Raw genomic sequence first — 18,161 nt, 5'->3', positions numbered from 1 at the left:
TTTTTTTTGCATTGCAGTCTCACTCTGTCGCCCAGGCTGGAGTGCAATGGCAAGCTCACGGCCACAACTTCGACCTGCTGGGCTCAGGCGGTCCTTCCACCTCAGCCTTCCAAGTAACTGGAACTACAGGTGCACACTACCATGCCTAGCTTATTTTTTGATTTATTGTAGAGATGAGGTTTTACCAAGTTGCCCAGGATGGTCTCGAACCCCTGAGCTCAGACAATCCTCTCACCTTGGCCTCCCAAAGTGCTGGGAATACTGGCTTGAGTCACCGTGTCTGATCAAGTTTCTTTTATTATCTATCTATCTATAGATACAGATATAGATTTTTTTTTCCAGTTGGAATCTGTTACCTAGGCTGGAGTGCAGTGGCATAGTCTTGGCTACTGCACCCTCTATCTGCTGGTTTCGGGTGATCCTGCCTCAGCCTTCCAAGTAGCTGGAATCACAGGCATACACCACTACACTCAGCTAATTTTTTTGACTTATAGTAGAGATGAGGTGTTGCCAAGTTGCCCAGGCTGGTCTCGAACTCCTGGACTCAGGCAGTTCTCTTGCCTCCGCCTCCCAAAGTTTTGAGATTACAGGTGTGAGCCGCCATGCCTGGCACAAGTATCTAATATTGAACATAAAACTGTTTAGATTCCAAGGGAAATAACTAGAAAATAATTACCTATAAAAATTTAGATTCTTAATTTTTACACAAAATATTTAAAAACACACATTATGCTGTCTTTTGAGATTTAATGACACTAATTGCTTTATTTAACAAACATTGAGTGACTATTATGTGCAAAGCACTATCCTAGGTACCATGAAAGATACAAAGATGAAAAAGACATAGTCCCTGCCCACAAGGAGCGTATAATCTAGTGAAGGAGACAGACAAATACACAAAGAACTAGAATACAAGGCCGCAAACAAGAGTGGGCAAGTGCTGGGTGTGGCCTGAGTGTGATACTAACTAGCCGCAAGGTTCCAATTTGAAACACTAGTGAAATAGTGTTGGCTGCTTTGAAAATCTTATCTCAAGATTGGCATAATGTTTAAACAGTCCTACTCAAGCAGCTGGAAACAATAGAGTAGGCCAGGTGGAGGGGCTGTTTGAAAGCACTATCACACCTACATACATGATGCTGATATAAGTATGTAGGTACAACTATAAAAACTTATATATATATATATATCATCTGTCCTTTGGTTAATGGCTATAGCTACTGTTTTAAACAATATACTTTTATATAAAAAGGAATTTGTATAATCCCAGAAAAAAATCAATTTAAGGATTAATATTACTTCAGGAAAGAACTCTGCCATTGATTAAGTCTTTTCTCTAAATATCTATAAAGCTCTGTAGCAATTAAATGGTTAGATATCTAAGTATTGCTGAGTAAAAACCTCTTATGTTCAGCCTTCTGAAGGAAATTATCACATACCTGATATAACACTATTCTAACAGCAACAAGAAGGCCTTAAAGAGATTTAAAGAAAATAATTTTTAATGCTTCAATGCAAATGAAATACACGCTGATTAAATACAATTCAATGTTCTTTGAAAATACCTCAGTGACAGCATTTGATACCAGTTAAGGCCAGCAAAATTGAAGAGAGGAAAATTATTACATGTATTGTCTTCCATTGTTTCATATATCATGGCCTATGACTATGGCAACTCAATCTTTCCTTTGAAAATTCCACTGGTATTAATGAGTTTTAATTTATGACCTTTGATATGCTTTTAGTTCATAGGCTAATAACTGGTGCTAACCACTTCCTCTTTGTAGTGCTGTCTGAAATAACTGGCAAAGTAGAAGCACGTTTCCTGGCTGCTTTTCCTACTTCCTGAATTGGAGGGTTCATTGCTTAGCCTGTTTCCTTCAGTGTGTCACTGTGGTCCTGCGTTCTCTGCTGCTTTCTTTCAAGGAAACGAGCCCGTGCATCTGATATGGATTTGTCATCATTTCTTCTTTGCATTTTCTTGAGGACTTCTTTTGATATTCCATCTGAAAACATAATAAATTAATCCAATAAAACCTTAACATTGAGATTCAGTACTAGAAGTATTAAGAGAAAGAGATAGCTTGATTTCTCAATGTTAAGAAAAAGAATACAAAGGAAATTAAAATTTGCCCTTTCAAAAAAAATGATATGGTGTATGGTTAAAAAATGTAGAGCATAGAAGCCAATGAGTCAGAACAATTAACCCTAATTCAAGAATGTGGCACAGTATTATTACACTGCAACAAAACACCTAGTGGCCAAGATTTCTAAAGGCTTTCCTATGATTTCCTGGGCAAAATTCTTCATCTTTCTATATCCCAGTGATGCTAAATAAGGAAACTATAATATGCTCCATTATTCAGCCTCAAAAAGCTTTCCTGAAAAGCTTTTTGTGTATATGAGCTGATATTTAAGCTTTCAGTCCTAGTTCAGTACCACAAATGTTTATGCCTCCAACCGGGGACCTAACATTTCATGGAAAAAGATTCTTGGAAAAAAGAAGGTTCTAAGATAGTAACTCAAAAATTTTATTAATACTAAAGCACTACTGGAAAGCAGTATGGCAAAGCAGTTATGAGCAGTACAAATGATTCACTCACCCTTTAGCTGTTTTACATTTTCCTTATTTGTCCATTTCCTTCTTGCATCTTCTCTCACTTCACGTCGGGCCACGCTGCTCAAATCATGTGCGTTAAATTCATGCAACTTGGGTAGCAAGTCTCTCACCCATTCATAACGGATTGGACACACAATTCTTGCGTAGACTTTGGTGGTAACTAATACCTCATGAAAAATGATCCATTCAAGTTTGGTTTCCTGTTCATGAAGCTATAAAAAAGATTTCATTCAAGGATGATAATAACCTACCCTATTCCACATTAGACCAACGAAATAATAACCCAAACTCCTCTGAATTAATTCCTATATTCTTTGAACACAAGGCAAGAACCAACCAATACTCTTATAGAACTATGTAATACAGCTAAATGTAAATTTCACCTCTCTCAAAAGTAAAAGATATTTTATATTACTTCTTTCTTTTTTTTTTTTTTTTGAGTTGGAGTTTGTCTCACTCTGCTGCCCATGCTAGAATACAGTGGCATGCCTGTATTCTAGCCTCGCACCTGCTGGGCTCAGGCAATCCTTTCACCTCAGCCTTCCAAGTAGCTGGAATTATAGGCATGCACCACCATGCCCAGCTAATTTTTTGATTTATTGTAGAGACAATGTCTCGCCGTGTTGCCCAGGCTGGTCTTGAACCCGTGGGCTCAGGCAATCCTCTCGCCTCAGCCTCCCAAAGTGCTGGGATTACTGGTATGAGCCACCGTGACAATAACTTATTTCTATATCTTTACACATTTCTTCCCTTTATTAAAAACAAGGTACTTACTGCTGAGGAAGGATGAATGTGAACTGGGCTTCCACGCCCATCCATTGTGCAAAATGTTCTCCCAACAGATCTATAAACAGAAAAATAAAATGATAAAGACAAGAACAATAAGATAATGAAATAAGTAAGGCATTATGTTCAGCAATGAACAATCACAGTATGTTCTACTACAAAGAGCATTATAAACAGAGGTTTACATTTATTCAACTGTCAGGCCGGGCATGGTGGCTCATGCCTATAATCCCAGCACTTTGGGAGGCCGAGGTGAGAGGATTGTCTGAGTCAGGAGTTCGAGACCAGTCTGGGCAACTTGGCGAAACCTCATCTCTACAACAAATAAAAAAATTAGCTGGGCATGGTGACATGTGCCTATAGTTCCAGCTACTTGGAAGACTGAGGCAGGAGGATCACCTGAGCCCAGCAGGTCAAAGCTGCGGTGGCTATGAGTGTGCCACTACAGCCTGGGCGACAGAGTGAGACTTTGACTAAAAAAAAAAAAAAAAAAATTATTTATACTAAATAATGATTCAAGTTAAACACTTCTAGTCAATAAGTAGTAATACTGACAATATTGTGTTTGTGCTTTAGAGTTTCCAAAATACTTTATAGCAAAACCTTGAAACAAGTCTTTGAGCTTTAAAAACCAGGTAATTTATAGGTCAAACCTGAGACTCAAATAAATTAGCTAGTCGTCTCAAGATCACAGAGCTAACATATGATGAAACCAAGTCTTAAACATTTCTTCTTGAATACAGTTTATTTATATTATGTGACATCTCTATTTGGGTTTTTTGTTTGTTTGTTTGTTTTTTGAGATGGAGGCTTACTCTGTCACGCAGGCTGGAGTGCAGTGGCATGCTCACGGCTACGGCAGCCTTGACCTGCCAGGCTCAGGTGATCCTTCCGCCTCAGCCTTCCAAGTAGTAGCTGGAACCACAGATGCCTACCACCATGTCCAGCTAATTTTTTAATTTATTGTAGAGATGAGGTCTCTCCAAGTTGCCGAGGCTGATCTTGAACCTCTGGACTCAGGCAATCCTTTTACCTCGGCCTCCCAAAGTGCTGGGATTATAGGCATGAGACACCATGCCTGGCCTGCCACATCTCTTTTTAAAGAGATATGTGATTTTTCACTATTCTGAAATCTGAAATTTTCATCTATCACTTTTCTGGTTTATGTCCTTAACTTCAAATTCTTTCTCTCTTCTACACTTCCTTACATAAACATCATTCCAAAGAATTTGTCAAAATAAAAGTCCTAGTTCAACTGCCACAATTGATTTTCTATAGTACTTTGTATACATTCTTGGTATAACCCAGATCAGACTGCTTTATAATTATTCATTTACATATCTGAATCTTCCACTAGACTTAGATATCAAGAATGATGTCAAGACTCAGGTGTATTACTCCAACTTTCTTTTTTTTTGTGGGTTTTTTTTTTTGAGTTGGAGTCTCACTCTGTCGCCCAGACTGGAGTGCAGTGGCACGCTCCCGCTGGGCTCCGGCGATCCTTACGCCTCAGACTTCCGAGTAGCCGGAATTACAGGTGCGCACTACCACGCCCGGCTAATTTTTGATTTATTGTAGAGATGAGGTCTCGCCAAATTGCCCAGGCGGGTCGCGAAACCGCGGGCTCAGGCAATCCACTCACCTCTGCCTCCCAAGACGCAGGATTACAGGCTGAGCCAGCAAGCCCAGATAGAGTTCCTTTTGCGTTGGCCCAGAATCAAACCCGGGTCAAACTGCTTGGAAGGTCCAACTTTCTATCTTCAGTATCTGCCCAGTGTTTGGCACAGAGCAGGTAACCAAGACATACCAGTTTTTAAAATGCTGAAATGATCTAAATGTGCAGAAAAGTTGCAAGTACAATTTTCTTTTTTGAGTTAAGAGTCTCACTCTCGCCCAGGCTGGAGTGCAGTGGCATGCTCACAGCCACCGCAGCCTCGACCTGCTGGGCTCAGGTGATCCTTCCACCTCAGCTTTCCAAGTAGCAGGAACTACAGGCATGTGCCACCATGTCCAGCTACTTTTTTTTCATTTATTGTAGAGATGAAGTCTTGCCAAGTTACCCAGGCTGGTCTTGAACCTGTGGGTTCAAGCAGTCCTCTCACCCTGGCCTGCCAAAGTGCTGGGATCATAGGCATGAGCCACCACTCCCGGCTGCATACACAATTTTAAAAAGCTTTTTGCCTGAGCCATTTAAGATTACGCGCCAACCTAATGCCCCATCATCCCCTCATTTTTTTTTTTTTTTTTGAGGTGGAGTCTCACTTTGTCGCCCAAGCTGGAGTGCAGTGGTACACTCATGGTCACCCCAGCGTCGACCTGCTGGGTTCCGGCGATCCTTCCACCTCAGGCTTCCAAGTAGTTGGAGCTACAGGCACACGCTACTACACCCGGCTAATTTTTTTGATTTACTGTAGAGACAAGGTGGTCTTGCCAAGTTGCACGGGCTGGTCTCGAAACCAAGGGCTCAGGCAATCCACTTGTCTCGGCATCCCAAAGTGCTGGGGTTACAGGCTGAGCCACCAAGCCTGGCCATCCCCAAATTCTTGAGTATGCATTTCCCACAGACCAGGCAGGACATTCTCCTACACAGCTATAATACAGCCATCGAAACCAGGAAGTGGACACTGTTACGTTGCCAACATCTAATACTCAAAGCCCATTGAAGTTTACCAGATATCCTAATAATATCCTTTATAGTAAAATGATCCAGTTCAGAATCACACATTGCCTTTATTTTCATGTCCCTTTTGTCTCCTTCATTCTCAAATACTTCCTCAGTCTTTCTTTGACTTTCATGATATGGACACCTTTAAAGATTATAAGCAAGTTATTTTGTAGTGTGTCTCAATTTCAGTTTGTTTCAGGATAATTAGATTCAGGTTATGCATTTTTGGCAGGAATATCACAGAAGTAATGCTATATTTTTCTCATTGTCGCCTATCAGAAAGAACATGATTTCAATTGTGTCATGTTCACCTTGATTGCTTGATTGAGGTAGCATCTGCCAGGTTTCTCTACTGTAAAGTCACTTTTTCCTTTTGTAATTAACAAGAATTTTGTGAAAGAGGTTTCCATTCCTCATTAAATAATTCCATTCCTCATTAAACTTTTTTTTTCTTTTGAGTTGAAGACTCACTCTGTCACCCAGGCAGGAGTGCAGTGGCACAATCACAGCTCACCCCAGCCTCAACCTCCCGGGCTCAGGTGAACCTTCTGCCTCAGTATCCCAAGTAGCTGAACTATAGGCGCATACCACCACACTCAGCTAATTCTTTGATTTATTGTAGAAACGAGGTCTTGTCAAGTTGCCCAGCCTGGTCTCAAACACTAGGCTCAGGCAATCCTCTCATCTTGGCCTCCCAAATTGCTGGAATTACAGGTGTAAGCTACCACGTCTGGCTCATTAAACTTTTAACTTACTCACTTATTAATCTATATTACTAGAGACCCATGATTTCACATTTTATTAAGTGGGTTATGAGTCATTACTATCATTATTTATTTTGAAGCTTAAAATGTCCCATATTAGATCAGCTGGGGCCTCTTCACGCAGACTCCTGTGTTCTAAAATGGTCTCAACTTTTGTTCATCACTTCTTTGCTTGCTGGCAAAATAAGATGTTCTAGGTTCATCTTATACTTTCCCAGGTCCATTTCTCCAAATAACCTTGATTCCTTTAAGTGGTAAATGATTGCCCCAAGTCAAGATCTGAGGCTGGGCATGGAGGCCCATGCCTATAATCCCAGCACTTTGGGAGGATGAGGTGGAAGTTTTGCTTGAGCCCAGGAGTTTGAGACCAGCCTGGGCAACACAGCAAGATCTCATCTCTACAAAAAAATTTAAAAATTGACTGGATGTGGTGGCAGGTGCCTATAGTCCCAGCTACTCAGGAGGCTGAGGCAGAAGAATTGTCTGAACCCAGGAAGTTGAGGTTATGGTGAGCCATAATCATGCTACTCTGCTCCAGTCTGGGTGACAGAGTGAGATCTGATTCAAAAAAAACAGAAAAAAAGGATCTGAGCACTAAGTATATTAATTGCTAAATGGTGTCGCTGCTCCCAGTCCCTCTCAGAGATAGGGCATGTATGTAAAAAAGTATGTACATACATATAAATATATATTATATATACACACTAATATCTATTTTTATTCTCATATCTATACATCCATCTATACTGAAAACCATAACTTCATAATGATGCACTTGCAATTTCAATCCAACACCACAGAGATCGTTCTCATTTTTCTTTTTCAGTATTTCTATATTCCTTCACTATTATCACTAATATAGTTATGTGATCATTGTAAGGTAAGAAAACCCTTGTCACTTACCTTAGGTGAAGATATCCCATGCTGGACAGCCACCCTACATACACTCCCCTCCTACCCTGCTTCATCTCTAAAACCCCACTATGAGCCACTGAAGCTCCCCTTGCACACATAACAGTTATGAAAAAGGTCATTATAATTGATGTCATCATCACAAAGCTTAAATCCACATCAACCCTTCATTATATAATATTAAACAGTCAATACAGTCAAATACAGTAGTGTTTCTTGATCCTTCTCTCAAGTTCTTATTGCTTACCTTCGAGCTACATTTTTGAAATAGCCTGCACAAAGACATCTTCGTAGTACTTCATGTTTAGGGCCTTCAAAGGTCTCTCTTGGGAAATCACTTTGCTGTAGAAAGCATGTACATACACACACACACACACACACACACACACACACACACACACACACACAGGGGAGAGAGAGAGAGATTGGTAAATCTCATAGTACAATTTGAAATAATCTTTTACTTTGAAAAATCCACATTTCTAAAGACTTCTGCTTTGGCCAACAGGGAGTAAGAGGAACTAGATGTACATTCCCAGTTTAAACAACCAAAAACTCACATATGAAATAATAATTTCTAGGCCGGGTGTAGTGGCTAACGTCTATAATCCCAGCATTTGGGGAGGCTGAAGTGAGAGGACTGTCTGAGCCAACAAGTTCGAGACCAGTTCAAGCCACTCAGCAAGACCTCATCTCTACAATAAATCAAAAAATTAGCCAGGTGTGATGGTACATGCCTGTAGTTCCAACTACTTGGAAGGTTGAGGCCGAAGGATCACCTGAGCCCAGCAGATCAAGGCTGAAGTGGCTGTGAGTGTGCCACTGCACTGCAGCCTGGGATAGAGGAAGACTCTGACTCAAAAAAAAAAAAAAGAAATAGTAATTTCTAAAACACTGTATATCAGGTAACAAAGGACAGTGACTCCAAAAAGACAGGAAATAAATGAAGTAAGTCCAACAATGGCCCCAGCTTTATCCTTGAGAAAGATTGCAGACCAAGGTGCAGGGGAGGGGGGAAACCCAAATGGAGCTCGGTTAGGGAAACAGAGCTGAGAGTCTAGGAAGACTAAGGTGGCTGGTATTCACAAGACAGAGTTCAGGAGAGAGGAGACCTGCAAACAGAGGGAACTCCAGATAGACGCAGAAGGTCCTCCTCAAATGTTCAGCTGAGTAATGACTAGCACATAATTGTGAGAAAACTACTAGCCCAGGAAAAGAACCTCCCAAAAGGATAAATAGGAGCTGTGTATGGTATTCACACAGGGCTAGGAATGGTGCCTGTTCCTATAACCCAGACTAGAATACCTCATAATGCACATGGTTTTGGGAAGGGTTTTCAAAAGGGTCATGCCTCAGTAGTGGGAATTAAGACCTGGATTGAGCATTGCTATGTTCTCGTCTAATTAACTATGTAACCAAGACTCGAAAGGATAAAACCATCTCTAAGTAACTAAAATATAAAAATATTTAAGGCTGGGCATGGTGGCTCACACCTATAATCCCAGCACTTTGGGAGGCCGAGGTGAGAGAATTGCCTGAGTCTGCTGGTTCGAGACCAGCCTGGGCAATTTTGCAATACTTCATCTCTACAATAAATAAATTAAAAAAAAAAAATTAGTCAGGGGTGGTGGCGTGCACCTGTAGTTCCAGCTACTTGGAAGGCTGAGGGTGAAGTATTGCCTGAGCCCAGCAGTGGTGTGAGTGTGCCACTGCACTCCAGCCTGGGCAACAGAGTGAGACTCCAACTCAAAAAAAAAAATATTTTGCACCCAACAAGGTACAATACACAATGTTTGGGATCCACTGAAAAATTATCAGGTATACAAGAAGAATGAAAATAGAATTTATAATAAGGACATCAATCAATCAATCAAAATCAATCCAGAACTGATACAAATGTTAATTATAATTATATATAATTATAACTAGATTACATATATTCAAAAAGTTAAGTAGAGAACTAAAAAATAAAATGAAAAAGTTTAAAGATTTAAATCTAACATCTAGAGATGAAAACCATAATACCTGAGATGACAAATAAATAGATGGAATTAATTGCAGATTAGATACTACAGAAGAAAACATTGAACCTGAAGACAAAGCAAATAGAAAACATTCGCAATGAAACAGAGACACAAAGTACAATAGTGGTTTCTAGGAGCTATGGCGAGAAGGGAATGAGAAGTTATTATTTAATGGGTACAGATATTTAGTACAGGATGAACAAAGTTCTGGAGATGGAGAAGTGGTAAGGGTAGCAAAAACTTCTGGAGATGGAGAACTGGTAAGGGTAGCAAAACATTGTAAATTTTGGCCAGGTACAGTGGCTTAGATCTATAATCCCAGCACTCTGGAAGGCAGAGGCGAGAGGATTGCCTGAGTCCAGGTGTTCAAGACCAGCCTGGGTAAGCTGGTGAGACCTCGTCTCTACAATAAATCAAAAAATTAGCTGGGTGTGGTGGCACACACCTGTGGTTCCAGCTACTTGGAAGGCTGAGGCAGAAGGATCGCCTGAGCCCAACAGGTCAAGGCTGTGGTAGCTATGAGCATGCCACTGCACTCCAGCCTGGGCAATAGAGTGAGACTCCTAATCAAACAAAATAAAACAAAAAAATAGTAATGTTTCTATTAATTGCATTTTACTGTAATTAAAAAATCATATAATTGAAAAAATAAGCCGGGCTCGGTGGCTCAGCCTGTAATCCTGTGCTTTGGGAGGCTGAGGTGAGTGGATTGCCTGAGCCCGCGGGTTGAGACCCGCCTGGGCAAGTGAGACCTCATCTCTATAATAAAATCAAAAAATTAGCTGGGCATGGTAGCGCATGCCTGTAATTCCGGCTACCTGGAAGGCTGAGGCAGAAGGATCGCCGGAGCTCAGCAGGTGAGGCTGTGGTGGCTGGGAGCGGCCACTGCACTCCAGTCTGGGTGACTGAGTGAGACTCCGACTCAAAAACAAACAAACAAAAATAATAATAATAATAATTTATGCTGAGTAAAATCAGCCAGGCCAAAAAAAATATTATTTACTGTATGATTCCATTTATATAAAATGGTAGGAAATGCAAACTCATATACAACATTGTTGATAGGTTCCTGGAGACTATGATGTAAAGTGAAACTGATTTTTAAAAAATCAACATGTAACAAGACAATGTTGAATGAAACAACATTATTCTGGGGTCCACTGTATGTCATTTTGCTTAAAGTCAGTTTCCAAGAACTTATCGACAACATTAAGTGAGGACTTACTATATAGTGACAGAAAGCAGATCAGTGGTTGCCTTGGTAAGCAGGGCAGAAGGGTCTTGAAGACAAAATGGGTACATTACAAAAGGGCATGAGGAAACTTTGGAAGATGATAAATATGTTCATTATCTTTTTTTTTTTTTGAGTAGGAGTCTCACTGTCACCCAGACTGGAGTGCAGTGGCCGCTCCCGGCCACCGCAGCCTCGACCTGCTGGGCTCCAGCGATCCTTCCGCCTCAGCCTTCCGAGTAGCCGGAATTACAGGCATGCGCTACCACACCCGGCTGATATTTTGATTTATTGTAGAGATGAGGTCTCACTGCCGAGGCGGGTCTCGAACCCGTGGGCTCAGGCAATCCACTCACCTCTGCCTCCCAAAGGCGCAGGATTACAGGCTGAGCCACCGAGCCCGGCTGTTCATTATCTTGATTGTGGTGATGGTTTCATGGGTTTATGCAGATGTCAAAACTCATCAAATTATACACCTTAAATATGTGAGCTTATTGTATGTCAATTATATGTCAGTAAATTTATTTTCTTTTTTTTTTTTTTGAGTCGGGTCTCACTCTGTCACCCAGGCTGGAGTGCAATGGCATGCTCATGGCCACCACAGCCTCAACATGCTGGGCTCAGGTGATCCCTCTGCCTCAGCTTTCCAAGTAGCTGGAACTACAGGCATGTGCCACCACGCCTGGCTAATTTATTTTTATTTTTATTTATTGTAGAGGCAAGGTCTCCCAGGTTGCCCAGGCTGTTCTCAAATCCCTGGACTCAGGCAATCCTCTCTCCTCAGCCTCCCAAAGTGCTAGTATTACAGGCTTGAACCACCGTGCCTGGCCTAGTAAATCTATTTTTAAATATCCTCATATCTACAGATAACATTATTTTTACTACTAAAAATTTTTCATGGGATCAGGGAAATGATTGAATCAAGTAGAAAGAGAGGGTATTAGAGTAGAAAGGGTGATAAGAATTAACTATACATCAATGACCACTCAGTATGAAATATATAGGTCCAAAATGCTACTCAAGGAAAAAACCACTATAGCAATCACCTGTTTAAGCTTCCTGATTAGTTCTCGAAGCTGAGCTTCCACACGAAATGCAGAAAATAAGCACCTCCAATGAATCCAATGTTTTTGGCACCATGAAGCTGGAGCTCCACTGCAAAACAAAAATTCAAAATATCTTCTCTAAGTATAGTCTAGCATTCTCATTCTATTACAAAAGTGGAAACCCATAAACAACTGTCAGTCTTTTCATGAGACCTGTCCAAATACTGAAAAAGTATTTTAGAATATTTGAAAAGACAATTATATTAATATAGGTGCCCCTGAGAAAATTAAAATATAATTTGTAAATGGATTTCTTTATATATGTATGCATTAACAAATATCCAATCATTTTCTCACCTAAGTTACCTATATAGAAAAAAAAATTCCACAAGGTTGTTTTCAGAGAAGGTTTGGGAAGAGAAGAAAAAAGAGAACCAGTATTATATGATAAATGCCTACTATATAATAGTCACCCGACAAAGATAACCTTACCAATACTCAAAATACTTTAAGGTCAGTATCATCTCCACTGAACCTTAGTGTCTAAAGTCACACAGTAAGTACATACTGGAGCTATATATCAAATAGACATTTCCTAGCACAAGGGATTACCTTACATACCTTGATTTGCATTGTTCAAAGATAACAGCTAAAGTTGCAAAGTCATTAAATCCTCCGGCTTTAGCTGCCAATTCTCGATGTCTCTGTTCTGCTTCCTTCTGGTACTCTGGATCAACTAAAAGGATAATTGGACAGACAATTTAGTTCTACTTTACATTAAGTGCCTATTTGCAAGCTCATTAAAATCTGCCTCACCATCTGGGGTGGAATGAGGTAGAACTGTATTAACTCTTCTTGGGAGGCTCTAATTTCTCCCACAACGTCTTTTTTCCTTTTGACCACATTTTGGAGATTTTACCTAACAACATTACCTCCCCCAATTCATTTGCCTTTAAATTTGTATTTGGAATTTACTTTTTAAATTAGTTCTTATTATAAGAGTAACCCATGCTCATAGTAAAAAAAAAAAAAAAAGTAATGATATAAAAGGATACAATGTAAAGAGTTCAACATTCCCGTTTGTCACATTATCCACAGATCAATTCACTGTTGTGAGTTGGAGTCTCACTATGTCACCCAGGCTGGAGTGCAGTGGCATGCTCATGGCTACCACAGCCTCGGCCCACTGGCTCAGGCGATCCTTCTGCCTCAGCCTTCCAAGTAGCTGGAACTACAGGTGCGCACCACAATGCCCAGCTGAGTTTTTGATATTTTGTAGAGACAAGATCTCACCAAGTTGCCAGGCTGGTCTCAAAGCCCTGGGCTCAGAAAGTTCCCTTGTCTTTGCCTCCCAGCAAAAAAAAAAAAAAAAAAAGGCATCTTGATAGGTGTATCGTATCAAACGGAGAGTACTATGAAGGTAACTGAAGTTTAAGCATGTAAGAACACAAAATTTTTTATAAATAAATTCTGGGGCTTTTAGGGGCCTTCTTGTAGTAATTTACACAGATGGCTCACAATCTGTGTAAAATGTCAGAGTAACTCTGCAATAAAATCTAGTGGATTACAAATGTAAACTCAGTTCATATTTCGTAAAGAGTAACTCTGAATGGTCAAGCACTGGATCTCTTGTTTACAGTGGCTACTTGCTCAAACTTAAAAAAAAATTTAGAGAGCACATTTCTTCTCTGGCTCTCCTTCCCCATATTGCTATGTTCTTTATCACTCTTCTCTGTGTCTTTCTGCTAGTCCCCACCATTATTCTCAAAGTTAAAAAATAAGCATATTCTCATTCTTTTCTCTAACTCTTCACTCAAAAATAACCTAATTAATTAATTAAAATTTAAACTAGCAAAAGACCTGAACTAAATTCAGGGGGTGGGGGTGTACAGGAAAATCTAAATTTATATTGCATACACTTTATCCTCTAACTAAATGATAGTTTGATTATCTATCTTTAATTATTTTCTCAGTAGACCTGTCATTTTTTTTAGTTTATTAAACTTCCCCAGACAAGATTCCATTATCAGTTTACTTCGCACAAATTGGTAGATGCCAATGAGGCAAAAACTATAAATAAGAAGCTGAAGCAGCAGACCAAGGCTGTGTTGAACGTCTTTTGAGAAGATGATTCAATACTTTTCTCTACAGCAATCAATCAAAAACAAAACTACTACATAGAAAAGTTTTCAGTAGTAACAGTCCTCAGAGTTGAAGCAGGGGAATAAGGTTATTGAGTACGACATACACATAATGTATCCTTTGTTTTTAAAAGTATTACAAGCCGGGCTCGGGAGCTCAGCCTGTAATCCCACGCCTTTGGGAGGCTGAGATGAGTGGATTGCCCGAGCCTGTGGGTTCGAGACCTGCCTGGGCGGGCGAGACCTCATCTCTACCATAAACCAAAAATCAGCCGGGCGTGGTAGCGCGCACCTGTAGTTCCAGCTACCTGGAAGGCTGAGGCGGAAGTATCGCCGGAGCCCAGCAGGTTGAGGCTGCGGTGGCCGGGAGTGGCCACTGCACTCTAGTCTGGGCAACAGAGTGAGACTCCAACTCAAAAAAAAAAAAAAAAAAAGTATTACAGTTAAAACATTTAAAATAAAAACTTTAGAACCAAGCCAATGTTATTTTAAATTTGTGCCACTTTGAAGCAATGCTGTTTACCACCTAAAACATCTAACAGCCTCACTCCATTTACTTCTAAAGCAATAGTTATACTAGCAGACGTATGTACACAGTTCACTACAGCAAAAGAGAAAGGCTACTATATATGTTGAAAGAATCATCATTTTGATGTTTAAAATCTTATTTCATGTTCAGATCTGAGAATGCTAGCCAATTTTACCAATGATAAGTATATAATAAACTAAATAAGTATATAATAAACTAAATAAGGTGATCTACAATGACTGAGACCCAAGCCAGAAAGGACTGCTTAACTGATAACTATAAATGCACCTAGAAGCAGGTGGAAAGCCAATGTACATTTTGGGTGTAACAAGATCTTAGCAAGTCACATGCTCAAAAACTGAACCTGCATCTTGTAGCAATTGAAGTTCTTAATGTCCTAGATTTAAAGCCTAGGTCATTTATGGATATAGCAAAAGTATCTCTTTAAGTATAAATAAGAAGCTGGTAGCAGTTGTCTCCACGAATCAGCCTTGGGGACTTGTTTAGAAAAGAGACTTTTCATTTAAATCTTTGTGTACAGTTTGAATTTTTTTTTCTTTTTTTTAGTAGGAGTCTCTCTTGCTCAGGCTGAAGTGCAGTGGCATGATCATGACCACCACAGCCTTGACCTGCTGGGCTCAGGTGATCCTTCCACCTCAGTCTTCCAGGTAGCTGGAATCACAGGGGCATGCCACCATGCTTGGCTAATTTTTTGATTTATTGTAGAAAGGAGGTCTCACTGGGCACGGTGGCTCAAGTCTGTAATCCCAGCACTTTGAGAGGCCAAGGCGAGAGGATTGCCTGAGTCTGGGGGTTCAAGAACAGCCTGGGTAACTTGGTGAGACCTCATCTCTACAATAAATAACAAAAACTAGCCAGGCGTTGTGGCGTGTGTCTGTAGTTTCAGCTACTTGTAAGGCTGAGGCGGAAGGATTGCCTGAGCCCAGCTGGTCGAGGCTGCAGTGGCCATAAGCATGCCACTGCTCTCCAGCCTGGACAATAGACTGAGATTCCGACTCAAAAAAACCATTAAAAAAAATTTATTGTAGAGATGAGGTCTTGCCAAGTTGCCCATGCTGGTCTCAAGTCCTTGGACTCAGGCAATCCTCTCGCCTTCACCTCCCAAAGTGCTGGGATTACAGGCATAAGCCACCATGCCCGGTCGTGTTTGAATTTTTAACTATATATACAGTTGACCCTTGAACAATGCAGGTGTTAAGGATGCCTACGTATCTCTGAAGATCAACATATAACTTTTTATTCCTCCAAAACTTAACACTAATAAATAGCCCACTATTGACTAGAAGCCTTCCTGACAACAAAATCAGCTAATCAACACATATTTGGTACATTATATACCATATTCTTACAATAGAGTAAGCCAGAGAAAAGAAAATGTTATTAAGAAAATAATAAGGAACAAAAAATACAATACTGTACTGTATTTATTGATACTATAAGTTATGTAGTCTATTTACAAGGTGAATCATCTGTCTGAAATAGCAGGCAACTGCAAACTTCAAATTACGGTACATATCAAGCAATTCGGCTTTTTTTTGTAATGTCATGACTTTTCTCTGCTTCTTGGAAATACTTGTAACATCACGAGTGGCACTTAGTATTAAGTCCCATGGTGTTCTTCAAGGATTAGGGTATTGCACCAAACATGATGAAAAGTACAAGAGAACCTCAAGAGATCACTTTTTACCATGATACATAATTTACTGTAGAGATGGAACTACACACACGGAGATGACTAACATCACACGGCATTTTAAGAGAATACTCACAATATTTGAGCCTACCACAAAAGCAACAGGAGTTGTCTACAAAATTATTACAGTTTGTACTTACTGTACTACTAATACTATAGTTTTATGCAATCAGTATTTAATAGAGTATTTTTGCATTTGTTTACATTTCCATCAACCGTGAATTATAGTGCCATGTACAGTCTGTGTTTTTGATAAATTTTAATTTTTATAATAGATTTGTGTTTATTTTATGGTAGTAAAAGATAAAATAGTCTAGCATGCATATATTTTATGCATTCATAACACACCTAATTTTTCCTTTTTTTCAGTTTTTTTTTTTTGAGTTGGAGTCTCACTCTGTCGCCCAGACTGGAGTGCAGAGGCTGCTCCCAGCCACTGCAGCCTCGACCTGTTGGGCTCCAGCGATCCTTCTGCCTCAGCCTTCCAAGTAGCTGGAGTTACAGGCACGTGCTACCATGCCCGGCTAATTTTTTGATTTATTGTAGAGATGAGGTCTCGCCAAGTTGCCCAAGCAGGTCTTGAACCTGCAGGCTCAGGTAATCCACTCACCTCAGCCTCCCAAAGGCGCGGGATTACAGGCTGAGCCACCGAGCCCAACTGCTGATGGGATTTTTAAATGGTATGAGTATTTAGGGGAAAGGATTGACAGTTTCTTTTTTATTTTTATTATCTGAGACAGAGTCTCACCCTGTCGCTCAACTTAGAGTGCTGTGGCATGACCATGGCTCACTGCAGCCTCAACCTCCTGGGCTCAAGCAATTCCTCCCCAGCTCCCTCACACTCATCTTAGCCTCCTAAGTAACTGGGACTACAGGCATGCGCCATCACAGCAGCTAATTTTTAAATTTTTAAAAACAGAAATGAGGTCTTGCTATGTTGCTCAGGCTGGTCTTGAACTTCTGGGCTCAAGCAGAAGGCCTCCCGCCTAGGCCTCCCAAATTGTTGGGATTACACGTGTGAGCCACCATGCCTGAAGGACCTTGTTCTTGATAAATATAGATGTAAATATTGAGTATAATGTTGCCAATTCACTTTTCTTTCAGCCGGAATCTCATTCTGCTGTCACCCAGGCTGTAGTGCAGTGGCACACTCACAGCCACTACAGCCTTGACCTGCTGGGCTCAGGTGATCCTTCTGCCACGGCATCCCAAGTAGCTGAAAACTACAGGCACACACCTGTAGCTAATTTTTTTATTTATTGTAGAGATGAGGTCTTGCCAAGTTGTCTAGGATAGTCTCAAACCCCTGGGATCAGGCAATCCTCTCACCTCTGCCTCACAAAGTGCTGGGATTATAGGTATGAGTCACCATGCCCGGCCAATTAATTCAAAAATGATTTTTAAAAATTGGCCAGGTGCAGTGGGTCAGCCTGTAAGCCCAGCACTTTGGAAGGCCGAGGGGAGAGGATTGCCTGAGCATGGGGGCTCAAGACCAGCCTGGGCAATTTGATGAGACCTCATCTCTACAATAAATCACAAAAAAATTTGTTGGGCGTGGCAGTATACATCTGTAATTCCAGCTACTTGGGAGGCTCAGGTGGAAGGATCGCATGAGCCCAGCAGGTTGAGGTGGTAGAGGTCATGTGCGTGTCATTGCATTCCAGCCTGGGCGACAGAATAAGACTCCAACTCAAAAAAACAAAACAAAACATACACACACACACACACG

The 18,161-nt window shown here is 40.6% G+C and overlaps 1 protein-coding gene across 2 annotated transcripts in view; it reads right to left on the bottom strand.

The window, feature by feature from the left end:
• Nucleotides 1–732: 732 nt before the first annotated feature.
• The window catches only part of DHX40 (DEAH-box helicase 40), a 51,593-nt gene continuing 34,164 nt past the window's right edge, over nucleotides 733–18,161 (bottom strand). For both annotated transcript variants that reach the window (XM_008070829.1, XM_021718949.1), the window contains 6 exons: nucleotides 12,670–12,784; nucleotides 12,049–12,157; nucleotides 7,995–8,089; nucleotides 3,395–3,464; nucleotides 2,604–2,832; nucleotides 733–2,006 (listed from right to left, as the gene is read on the bottom strand). In XM_008070829.1, coding sequence (XP_008069020.1) covers nucleotides 1,867–2,006; nucleotides 2,604–2,832; nucleotides 3,395–3,464; nucleotides 7,995–8,089; nucleotides 12,049–12,157; nucleotides 12,670–12,784 — 758 coding nt within the window. In that variant the 3' untranslated portion in view covers nucleotides 733–1,866. The remainder of the gene's footprint in view (nucleotides 2,007–2,603; nucleotides 2,833–3,394; nucleotides 3,465–7,994; nucleotides 8,090–12,048; nucleotides 12,158–12,669; nucleotides 12,785–18,161) is intronic.

This window comes from Carlito syrichta, unplaced genomic scaffold (assembly GCF_000164805.1).
Source record: "Carlito syrichta isolate Samal-C Ts95f unplaced genomic scaffold, Tarsius_syrichta-2.0.1 Scaffold314028, whole genome shotgun sequence".
Classification (NCBI taxonomy): domain Eukaryota; kingdom Metazoa; phylum Chordata; class Mammalia; order Primates; family Tarsiidae; genus Carlito; species Carlito syrichta.
Note: the sequence above shows the minus strand (reverse complement) of the source record. Positions and strands in the feature narration are given on the sequence as shown.